The sequence below is a fragment of the Phalacrocorax aristotelis genome, chromosome 5, assembly GCF_949628215.1.
Source record: "Phalacrocorax aristotelis chromosome 5, bGulAri2.1, whole genome shotgun sequence".
NCBI lineage: Eukaryota > Metazoa > Chordata > Aves > Suliformes > Phalacrocoracidae > Phalacrocorax > Phalacrocorax aristotelis.
This window is the reverse complement of record NC_134280.1, coordinates 6338977-6351978: the sequence shown is the minus strand read 5'-3', so window position 1 is coordinate 6351978 and position 13002 is coordinate 6338977. Positions and strand designations below refer to the sequence as shown.

Genomic DNA, 13002 nt, shown 5'->3' with positions numbered 1-13002 from the left:
CATGGATTGGAGAATTTTATCTGAACAATTATGAAAACTGAATCTAGAAGGCAATAGTGGAGGGGAAGCAATTATCAGTTGGTGTTATCAGATGTGGCTATCATGAGTAAATCTACAGAACCCTCAAAACTTGGGAAAAAAATGTTGCAACACCAGAACTACTGTTTCTTTCTTATCTGCTGTGAGAAACCTTCTTTTTAGACTCCTCTAATTTTTGAGCTATGAAAACTGCAGTATAAATCTGGAAGGAATTGCTTTCTGTAATCTATTCAATTGCTTTTACATTAGGAAAACTTAAATAACTGGATTTACTCTCTTATAAAATGCTGGTGGCAGAGTTCAGAATTAGACACAAATACTTTCTACCTATAAAGCCCTTAGAATTAGCAATTTTTGAAATTACAGGTGCTAAAACCGAAAAAAAAGGTTACAATCTCCAAAAACCTCTATACTTTAAAACTAGCATATATGTACAGCAATTCTGAAGTTTGTAAACACTCAGGCAGAAGCCAATTCTGAAGAAGTTTTTAAAATTGAAATACTATAGGAAAGTTTCTCTCTATTAGACTATATTACAGCTAAAGAAGTAATTTATGAATACTCCATTTAAGGTTCAACACCTTTTTTTACTGCTTAATCTTCATGCCCCTGTAAGATGAAGTAACACAGTGCTCAACTTTTATTTTTACAGTATAAAGCATCAAATAACTGAACACACTTAAGGACTAAGCTCAGCTCAGAGAAACTTCTGTACTTCCTAAACTAGACTATCAGATTCCGCTTTCATAGTTTCATTATACTGAAATTTTCATCTTCAAAGACTGAAATGGGAAAATGGTAGGCACCTCTGGGTTTTAAGAGCTCTGAAGGATAGGAAAACATGCATGAAGCAATCAGATATCTAGGGAACTGCGAAGCTTGCATCTCCTCTGGGTAGCGAGAACCAAAAGCAGCTGTTAAGTCTGACAAATTCTTAAACTTTTTTTTTTTTAAAGCTCACAGAAGTAAGCCAGCTTAGTGCTTAGCCAGATTAGTGCTTCAATGCTTGCTTTATCATTTACTGTGCATAACATTTGTGAATGCTGCAGTGCTAAATTGGCTAAGCTCTAAAGACAGTTTACATAATCAAGCATTAAACTTCAAATAGATAAGCAAGGTCATTGCTGCCCCTAGTGCCAAGAAGAGCTCCCAAGTACTGTAAGATTTCCGGCCTAGTTAGCATGTTTTCAAAGTTCTTACTAGGACTCTCTTGATAATTATAAAAGCCCATTTCTCTACTGAATGCAGAGGAACTTTACAACGGAAAAGCAGCACATATTCTATTTTCCTGAAAAATCTTTAAGATTCATAAGAAAGAAGGAAAAAAAAAGTACTTGTTGCAAAAAGTGTTAACATTAAGATCTAAATACATGTAAACTCCCATTGCATGGAATAAATAGTCCTTGGTTTAACACATGGCATGTCAATAATTAGCCTAAGATTGTCCTGTTTGTCCTCCAGAAGTATCTAGTGCAGAGCACAAAACACTGCAGTCTGTCTCATGCCATAATATCTCTCTATGATATAAGATCCACCCATTCTGAGAAGATATTTGCCAGGTCTTGTGAAATCTCCATGGCATTTTCTGATACATTTTGTAACAGGTAATTTAAGATCCAAAAAACATTCTCAGAAAAAACTCACAGCAAGCTAGCCTTATCCTCAAAGGTCACAGAAACAGGTGAAAAAATGCTTGGCTTATGGTAACTAGCACTTCAGATTGCATCACTCACAGGACTCTTTTCTCTTCGACTCCTTTCTCTGCTCCCTGAGTATGTATGTTATGGTCATTATATCTGTGCCTTTATCCTTCTCTATTCTCTATCCTTTTCTATTTGAAAACACAAAGGGTAGAATAAACTCAACCACCCCTTAGTTAACTTGGACAATACAAGGTATCTCAAAATGACAAAGGAAAATAGACCATGAAATCCAGGTGAACAATACGTCAAGAAACACAGTTATCACAAGTTATGAAACTGATCTTTCTCATTTAAGTGCTTATCAACACAGGTTACAGTTTCTCATATTAGAAAGATAGAAGGGATCAGTGTTACACGTCCTCTAAACCCCAACCACTGAATGTCCCCAAGTTTCCTTTATAAAAAGACAATTAATTTGCAATGGTTAAATTTCATCTTCCAGAAATATTTCTAGCCCTGTGCTGAAACATGAAGACATGCAAAATTTATTTGGCGGTTTGTTCCAGTAGAAGGGTGGAGGCAGGGAAAAGATTCTGATTAGAGACAAGCTGATCGTTATGTACGAGATTTGCAAAATTCTCAAAGCACCCTATGGAGCACCTACAGGCACGTTTCATCCATTTCAGACACCAATAATTCTATCTCTTCTTTCTTAAATCCACAGAAACTTTTCTACAACTTGATTTTGGTTTGATAATCGCACTCTGAGTGAAGCTCCTGACAACAGAAATTGACAATCAGTATTAGCTAAGCAGAAAATCTTCCTCCCACATAATTTAAATACCTCAGAATCTTTTTCCCAAAGCAAAAGTTTCTTGTTGCTTGAATTTTTTACATAGCATCTGTACTTTCAAAAGTAGTATGAGAACAGGTTTACACAAAGTCACTGTCACTTATGGAGCTTGCTTTAGATATTTAACTGGTACCAAATATTTAGAAATTTTCATTCACAAAGGGAAATGGTAAATCAGGCATGAGAGCCTACAGGATGTTCGGTAAGACTTGACTTCTAACACTTCCACTGTGATTCCTAAGGAGTCAGACATGCTCCTTAGGCAGTCATGAATGCATTCAGCTGTCTAAAACTAGTGGTGGTGCTCTGTTGAACAAGAAAGAGAATTTTTTTTATGAAACACTGATCTTCACTGGTCCTTCTTCTCTAGGTTCACGTATCCTCAGGGGAAGACATTAACTCCGTGAATACAGAAACAGTTGAAGCTCATTTTACCCACTTGGGCCACAGAAATCCACAGGCTGGAGACCAAGGCAATGGACACCAAAGACAGAATGGAATTTTGCAGGTATCTTCTGAAATTTAGTGATAGAAGAGCATTTTCCGAGAAAGAAAAATTCTGAAACTTTCAGTTTGAAAGAGAAAATTGACAAAGGTTTGGCCACTGCCGCCAGGTTAGTCCTAAGAGAGAAACATTGGCTCTTATTTACTTCTTTCCTTTGAAAGGTCCAGAAAGAAGAGTGAGAGGAAAACTGTATGAGAATAAAAGAGCAGGATAGCAGCACAGGGAATAACATCAAGAGGAGTATGGAGCTTTGTTTCATCTGTCAGAAAAACAGACTGTCAGCAGGAATCCACCTGGAACTCCTGGGTATGTCTGGGCAAGTACTGCTTAGGTGAGCAGGTTACGACTGTCCTGTGTTCGCTACAAAGCCATGGAAGTTAATGCTGAGATTAATGGGAATGTTTACAGCTCTCATAGCTATTGCTGTAGTCTCTCCCATCTACTATCTCAAATAACTGTCTTTGAATTGTTCATTATCTATTTATAACTTATTATTCACAAATACAAGGGCTAGAAAATTTGTTTGTTTGTTTGCTTTATTTCACAGTGAAGCGTTAATCTGAAAATAACATAGTTATTTCATGAACTCAGGTTTGGAGAACGGCTGGAGGCACCCAGCATGAAATAAAAGCCTAAAAAAGTCCAAATGCATGAAATTTTACCAGGATAGCAGCAGTTCCGAGGTTTGGGTAAAGCTTGTGGAAGGGAACTCAAGTACCAATTTCATCTCAAAAAAACCCCAACCAACCAAAACAACCAAAACCAACCGGAACACCGATACTGAGTATTTAATATATTTTAATTAAAGTGAAAGATCTTTAATTATACCGTTGGAATATGAGAACTATTAATCACAGTGGAAAACCAATTTTTAAACACATTATAGATAAAAGATACTAGCTTTTTAATTACCTGTCAGGTGAGAAGCCAAACAGAGAGATAAAGATTACTTCATTACATAAGTATTTCAAAAGTTATTATTTTACCCTTCTACCAGGAAAGCCCCAAATTGCATTTGCAATTCTGGTCTCCTTATTGACTTGTGCTGAGCAGACTAATGGGCATTTCCAGGCTTTTTTGGGCTGGAGAAAGGGCTGCTTTTAGCCACATTCTGACATTTGGCACACAGTACATATCCCTTCTGCTTTTAACAGCCAAGTAATGATGGCTTTGTAACTTGGTCAAGAACATGTGTTGCAAATATACACTGGAGTACAGAACTGACAGGGCAGAATCTGATTGTTGAGTCTGTTCCTAGAGTTTCTGTTTTCATTTGTCATATTTTCAATGGACATGTGTTGGTGCATGTTTAAAAATTCATAGCAGAGAAGGAATATGAAAAGCAACTTTTTAAATATTGATTAACTGGAAAAATGTATTAATAACAGTTGCAAAAATGTTTTAAGGTACAGTTGTTACATAATTATATATAACATGTGAAGCATCTTCAATTTAAAAATTATTAAAAAATTTAAGCAAACAAACAAAAAAAAAGGTGTTGACCAACCTTTATGTCTATGAGATCCATCCATGTCAGAGAACTCAATATGATTTTCATCAGCCCAATACAGTCTGTGGTTGACATAATCTATTGTAAGAGCCATAGGTCTAGATATCTGTGTTTCTATGACAACTGTTTGACTGGAGCCATCCATACCAACACGGCCAATGTGAGGATACTCACAGCAATCAATCCAGTATAAGTACCTATAAAACAAAATACAGTAGCTGCTTTATTTAGAGATGCAAAAATAATAACAATAGAGAATTTATTTAGCTAGTTGATCTCAAGAATAAATCAGTAACTTTTCTGTAATGTTTCAATTTTCAAGAGAGATTTTGGGGGTTTTCTAGACCTGTCTGTAAATGACTGTGCTACATGTAAAGGGTTTGAATAGCAGAGTCCTCATGTTAGATGTGATTTCATCAAATTCATTATGGACTAGTGAAAGAGTGCATTTAAATTGCTTAGTCTTGATACCTTAGAATTTGATGTACTGCCCAGATCGGACTTTGTGAATCTCGTATCCTGTAAAAATGGCATAACTGCTAAGCTTATGACAAATACTGTATTACAGTTACTTTTTTAAACACATATTACAAAACCTTGTTTTGTTGTTAATAGTAGTATGATGCAAACTATATTACTTCAAGAAGTACTACTTCCAAAAGATTTGAACGGTTTCTGACATAAAGGGCTTAAAAATGGGTAAAGCACTGAGAAAGACTGTTGGAAAGCTGAGTAGCAATTTTCTCTTTAATATGCTATTTAGCCACAGTACAGAGCAAAAGTCCTATTATTTGGTACATGGATGCACGTTGCTGCCGCTCTATGCCATTACTTAAAACCTCAGGAGAGATCTTTCCCGGTGGGGAGCTGATATGCTTCTACTCTTCAGGTTTTGGACAGGCTCTTGAAAACCCAGATGCAGCTCATGTTCTTAACAGCCACCTGGAATACCATTTGTGCGAAGAAAACGGTGGCCCTAAGAACAGCTACAGGTATCCTACAAAACACAGGTGGCAATATGTTGGCACCGAGCTGCTTCACGTAAGCAGGAAACCTTCTCCACTGTCTCTGACAGAAATCTTTTTCTTTGGAAATGTATCATTACTATTGCATGGCACCAGCAATACAGCTGATTTAGCATTTCTCATTTGTGAGAAAAAAAATTAAGATACAATTTACACTATTTAAAAAAAAAAACGGAATTTGAAATGCAAACACAGTTTTTACTTTCAGCAGCTTTCCATATTAAAATAAATGAACAAATACATATATTTATTAAAAAAAATTAGCTTGGCCTCAGGAAGCTAAGGTTACACACATACTATGCACTGAGCAGGAGCACAATAAGTTTATTACGCCTGTGTACATCTAAGCCTTCCTGGAAGACTGGGACTGTCTGTACAAACTCAGTAGAGTTGATTTTTGCTTACACAGGGAAAGTATCCTCAATATCGAGGCAACCACAGAGAGATACCATGTATCGGTATCTTGAATACATTTAACACATGTAAAATGCTAAATTTTATGGGAAGAAAGTTTACAGTTACAAGATAATTCAATGCTAGATCTAAGAACAGGTAGAAAATGGCTCTTCTCTTAAAAATAGTCAAATAGATAGGTTGCATTTCTTAGCTAGGAAATACACTGGTTTTCTTTGTTTATGTAGAGTCCAGATCAACTCAACAACTTTCTCCTGTCACTGACACTTGAGGTGATTACTTGAGCCTTAGGATTTAGAGATGAAAAAGAATAATTCATATGCCATGATACTATAAGAGTGTTATAAGATGCTACAATAGCTTTATTCATCCCTTTTCACAGATGTATCCCAATGTTCCACAGCACAGAAAGCATTACATATGGAATTCAGATCTGAAAGACACAGGGCAAACTTTCCATAGCCTGTGTTTTATTTATTCAGGGACTAGACAATAATTTAAGTATTACTATTCAGAAGTATTATTTTTCTTAAAGATTATATGTAGCATAAACATTTATTTAAGAGAATAAATTTGGTTAGCAATTCACCAGGTTTTAATGACTTTCAATTAAATAGACACTGGTGTTTTAGTGGATAGTTTAAACACAGATGACAGTTTACTGGTGAATTGAGAGGCCTCTGTTTATGAGGCATTAACTGCACTTTGATCCATACAGACCCGGAGACCCATGGCTGTGGCATTACTCGTATTGCCACATAAACAGGAAATACCTCTATGCTTTTATGCATTTTCTGTTCCAAGAGTATAAAATCCTTCTTCTTCTATCATCTGGATTAGATGCTGGCATGAAATGTTTAGATAGCTTATCTGAGCCCCTCCAATGCTGATTTGGTTTTGTTCAAATAGAAAAGGCTAGAAAGTTTCTATTTAAAAACAAAACAAAACAAAAACAAAACAACCAACCAAACATAAAAAGTAAAAAGGGCTTGTATCTCTCGGGATTGGACAAGATGACCTTCAATGGTCCATTCCAACCTCAACTATTATGTGATTCTGTGAAAATCAAATATTAAATAATTTTTTAAATGGAAAGATGATTTCTTTTCTTTCTTTCTTTTTAAAAATCATAGTATTAGGTTAATTTTCTCAAGGACATCAATTTTATGGGAAAAAAATATAATTTTAAAAAAATTATAACTGTGGAAAAAGAAATGTCTGTGGTTCCTACAGCTCTCACACCAGTCAAGAAATCAAAAACAGTGGTGGTGCTCAAAACTGCACTCAGAATACCATCACAGATTTATATTAATAAATAAATTATAATTAATGCAATAATTAATAAAATTAGCAATTAAAGGTACCATTTAACAAACTACTTCAATTAATTAGGCAGTTCTCACTTCTTATCATTGTTGTTACAATACATTCTTTAAGCATATTGATAATTTCAAATTTCTGAAAACTAAAGTTAGAAACTAAGCCTCCTAAAATAAACCCCCTGTAGCCTAATAAATAATCAGTCGTTATTAGACTTCTGTGAAAATCAGAACTTTAATTTTATAGATTAAAAATGGCAAAAGATATCTTCAAATTATGCAGGATTAAACATTTTCAGTCTTTGATTAACATACAAAAACTATCAGAGAAAAAGTCTTCCAATAAGTGGTAGTTGAATGGCCTAATGATTTCGGAAACTAGTAAACACAGACGAGAGTGCTAACAAGGCAGTTCACTTCAGTGAATAAATGAAACAGAATATAAGATTGTCTTCCATGTAATACGAACTTTTTGTTATGTAGTAATACACTTCTTAAAAAAGACAGGGATATTTTTTGAAATATTGGCTTTCCTCCTACCAAAAGAAAACATTTACACAACAGTAAATATAACAAAACGTGGTTTAGTACCTGCATTCATCCTTCTATTACACCAATTTTATATGTAATGATGATATAGTAAGCATTGGTAATGCATTTTAGACTACTGATATCCAGAGTAACTGAACGTTAGATGATAAAAACCTACATAGTATTTCCTATCTTCTGTTGTTATTAAAAAATATTTGAATACAAAATTAGGATTAATTATGAATTACTGCAAAATGGCTGCTTCATACCCAGCTTGAGGATCTAAGGACAGATCTCTAGGAAACTTCACTCTTTTGCTCACAAGGACGGTAGGGTATAAGCCATTGAGTTTAGACACCTCAATAATTCTCTTTTCGGTGTCAGACCAGTAGAGATTCTTCCCAATCCAATCGACAGCCAGTGCATTGGGAACAGCTGTATTGTGGACTACCTAGAAAAGCAGAATTTACATAAATTATTCATCTAAATATTGGGAAAAGGAGGAACAGTTCAAGAATTAATATTACCAGAATATTGAGAAGTTGAATATATGACATAGTGATGCACAACATGTGAAAAATAGGTATTATTCCCTGTTAAACAATGACACTTCTGAAGTAATGACACTTAAGTAACTAAGACAACGTGACTCTTTACAGTAAGGGAGAACTGAGAATACCGTGATGTAGTAAATATAAAATTTCCAACTTCCCTGCATTATACACTAAATTTTAAGTATTTTGGATTTTTCATTTTTCATCTTAAGTTTCTAATTTTCCTTTTGTCATAATTTATATATCTAAAAAAAGACCTTTTCCCTTTACTATTCTGTTTATTTTTCACTGAACAGAATGGAGATGAGGCTTCTCTCCCAGTAGTGTGCCCTAAAACGTGCCTGCTTACTAGCTCACCAGGTCTCTCACCAGTCTACATCGGCATATATTTAATTTTAATATCCCCGTGGTGCCGTATGTCATCATGACAGACAGACCATAAGGGCACTCAACTCAAGCAAATAGAAGAAGATTACCTAGTTGGAAAGTAAATACTGTGCTTTTGTTTCCAGCATTCATATGGCAGAATGAAGAGGAACTTTCTAAGAATTACTTACATTTCAAAGGGACTACATTATTATGGAATAAGCTAAGAGACAGAAGCAGTTTGGTGACCTACTGGAAAGCCTACAGTCTACTGACAAGGATGTGTTATTCTCAAGGTCTTTGATGATCTGAATAATTCTGAGACCTGAACTAATGCCTCCAGATCTACATGATTACAAATCTCATCATGATTGTATGACTCAATCTTGCTTGGCTGGGAGTACTTCGTGTTAACTGTTGAGTGACATTTGAATATTCCCAATCATTACAGTCCAACTTCTTCTAGGCTTAAAAATTCTATTCCTGATAAGGTCTATTCTGACATATTCCATTCCTGATTAGGTCCTGATTAGGTCTGTGCAAGTAGAACTTAAGGAAAAAAATGAGAGCAAGCAATACTTGAAAACATTTGAGATTTCTTAAGTACTAATAATGGGTTTATTACTGTAGTGTACATTCTAATTTATCATCATCTTCACCACTAAAAGCACATGCAACAGGGCATTAACTTTACACATAAGCCTGATTATGTATAACTGAATGTATTATTTTAAATTTTATTTATTATTTGAAGATACTGAAAATCCCTTCAAGATAAGAAGGGACACTGAGATATTTTAAACCAATTTTATAGTTATGAATATGTAGAAGCACCCTTTCAGATTATTAAGTTATTTACCACCTTATAAAATCTTTTTAAAATTAAATCCAGGCATGCACCAATTTTTTAATACGAATAAAATATTTTGTTTTCTAATACCTTAGCCCTACCAGCGTCACTGTTTTATAAATGTGTAATTGCAGCAACTGTTACACTGTAACATGGGACATTTCATGCAGAAATGGACAGCTCTGCAAACTATCAGACAGTGGTTTAGCTACACCATCCAGAAGCGTCAACCAAGCAATTAGTCTCTCTTTTCTGAGGACTTTTCCCTTGGAGGGTCACTTTAAGTCTATTCCAGTCACTAAGATCCAGTCGCTAAGACTGTGTGCATTGAATATCCACAGCTTACTACAGCATTTCCCCACAACAGATTTCATTTGAATCTACAATACGATACATTAACCACTGTGTTAATGCTTGAACACATTTATGTGAAAAAGTTGTTGCTTCAATTGTTTAAATATCTCCTCCATGATCAGCTGCAGAAGAAAAATGAGATGCCATCAGGTTTCCCAGACCAAGAAAGCTAGAGCTGGTGTGCTGAAAAGATGCTATCTTCTAAAATGGAAATCCTAGTTAGTATATCAAACAGTAATTAACCAATAGTAAATTTATTTTTAGTAAATAGTAAACCAAAAAGTGTGACAGAAGTAAAATCAGAAATTCATACTTTGAGGGGAAATGTTGCCAACCATAAATCCTCTCTTTCATGAAAAAAAAAACACAACAAAAACAAAAAACAAACCCCAAAACACAAAGTCAAAAAACATGTTTCCTGGAAACTAATTATTTGTAGCATCAATGTAGCATCAATTTTTGAATATATGCTTTAGCAACCTATTAAAATCTAAGTCAAAGAGACATCAAGTTATCATTTGTCACCGGATAAAAGCTTACTGACAGAATGTCAGTCAGCTACAGTATATAATTCTTGATAAATGTTTGCACATCCTCTGATGTTTGTCCAAATTTCTGAAACCTTTCCTTATTAGATCATTAGAAAGCAATGGGAATTTTGTCTGTACTCTCCCACCTGGCAATTACAACTTTTTGAGTGGGAAAAATTATTTGTTCTTCTTGAAATAGTTAGGATTAGAAAGAAAAGGTCTGGGGTCATCCCCAGTCCTGAAAAGATTCCCTAAAATAACAACATACAGGTTCGTTCAGAATTAACAAGAAGCTGAATAGGATGCTTTATAAATGCTTAAAGGCAATAAACATGATTCAAGGATTTAATGAATTTTGAACGCCGCACTTGCCTGTCTCCAATATTTTTGTAGGAAGAATTTTTGCAGGGACTCACTAGGACTTCTGAGTGCTTGCTGAATTTTAGTTTTACCCCAATGGAATCAGAGTCCCATAACTTACGCTCATCCACATGTCTTTTAAGTTCCAAGAACAATTATTTCCATGTGAAGGATGGAAACAAGGTTCAGTGATGCCAACCAGTTTCAAACCTTAACCCTCAAAAAGACTAAAGTCAGTGTGCTCTGAGGATGTGTCAAGACCATATACTAAGCTGCAAATGAAAAACAGAAATCTTTTCTCTCTACATAATATACTGGTGTACAATGAGGGAACAAAACTCACAGGATTTGTTACTGCTCATTTGTTCCTTGTTCAAGAAGGTCAGATGTAAGAGAATAAGCAAAGAATTCCCTACAGTTTATCACAAATTCTGGAAGACTGTTCATGTAAATCAACAAACGTGCTTAATGGTGGATTTGTGAACTTATTCCACTACTGAAGCGAGACAGACAGACTGTGCAGAAATGGGAGTGCAGTTCTACTTTGGATTATTTACAGCAAAGGCATTGAGTTATTTTCATTACCAGCGAGGCAGAGGTGAGATAAAAACAAACTGAAGACCACGGAAAATTGTACATGAAGAGATAATACATCGGTGTGTTCACACACCTTACACCTAATTATACCTCTTTTTACTTTGGCGTTCTGTAAACCACACTGAACTGCCAATTCAGTCAACTGCCAATTAAGAAATAAAGAATTTAGCTCATAAATAGAGTCCACTTAGTCCCTATCTCCATTTCAAATAAGATAAAAATGCAATTAAATTTTACTAGGATTTGCTATCTCATGCTGTATTTGTATGCACATGTCAAAACCTCACAATCTGGGCTAAATCCATGAAGGATCATTTCCCAAAATACTCAAAAAATTTAATCCTAGCAGTGACATTATTAATCCCCAATTACCTTGATGTCACTTCCATTTAAACACATTCTGTTTATGCGACTACCATTTGGTCTGCTGGAATCAATCCAATAGATGAACTCTTCTCTATAGTCGAAGTCTATTGCAATCACATTGTTCAGTCCCTACAAAAAGAAAAAAAAAAGTCCACTTATTCAAATGTTTGAGTACAAATTGCTGGTTAGCATTCAGAACATAAAAAACATTGCATGTAATATTCAAAATGCTTTATTTTACTGACTGCATATTTTTGAAGTACCTCTCATTTTTCTATACACTACTTGTAAACAGAGTAAGAAGAAAATTGTAACAGATATAAATATGGTGACAAAGAATTATCTCACTTCAAAAAATGCAGATGACGTATGAAACTACATTAAGCTTCTGTGGTTTTCCTTCCTATTATTACTAACTTTTGCTCAATGTCTCTGTTAATTACTCCCTTTAGCATCACTTTGGCAAACTAGATGACATTAATTTTATAAAACCAAACCCATAAAATATATTATGTTTACTTAATGAAAACATTTAATTATTAACATAAATTAATCAGGAATTCAAAACTGTGATGTTCAAAAAAACATTCATTTTAATTCTTAAATCAGGAGGTTTTCAATTCTTAAATGCCGTATTATGTGCATACACACACACACACACACACACAGAGGTAGTATATACATGAAGAGTGAAAGTCAGAGATCCAGCAGGCATCCAGGAAGTCTCTTATGGCTCCAATTACCAAGCCACTACATTGTAAGAAAGAGTGGTGATCATATTTGAGGTACTCCTACAGGTTGGAAAGAGCAGTCCTATAATGATGGCTTTTCATCCCAAACGGCAGACAAGAGAGACATTGCATTCAGATGATGGCTTTTATTTCCTTATCTGAGAATAGGAAAGCCTTGCCCCATAATCTGCTTAACATCCTGATATGTAGTGAAATCTTAATTATTCTTAATATACAAAGATGTTTCAAACAAAGATGGAGCAGCAGTGGTAAAAAGAACGAATGCAGTCTGCACTCCTTTTAACACTGCAAGACCAGTTAATCAATTCCCTTATCAGCCCCATGACATTCTACTCTCAGGTAGATCAGCGACTTCCCTTGCTAATGTGATACCTAATTGTAGAGGGGATGTGCTGGACTAGCCAGCTGTCAAATAAATAACTGAGAATAACAGT

General features: G+C 34.9%; 1 protein-coding gene across 1 annotated transcript in view; it reads right to left on the bottom strand.

Moving 5' to 3' along the window:
• The window catches only part of LRP1B (LDL receptor related protein 1B), a 762836-nt gene that overhangs the window by 107171 nt on the left and 642663 nt on the right, over positions 1-13002 (bottom strand). Inside the window, exons 58-60 of the mRNA XM_075092828.1 lie at positions 11823-11945; positions 8109-8290; positions 4548-4747 (exon numbers count right to left, since the gene is read on the bottom strand). Of these exons, the coding sequence (XP_074948929.1) occupies positions 4548-4747; positions 8109-8290; positions 11823-11945 (505 nt within the window). The remainder of the gene's footprint in view (positions 1-4547; positions 4748-8108; positions 8291-11822; positions 11946-13002) is intronic.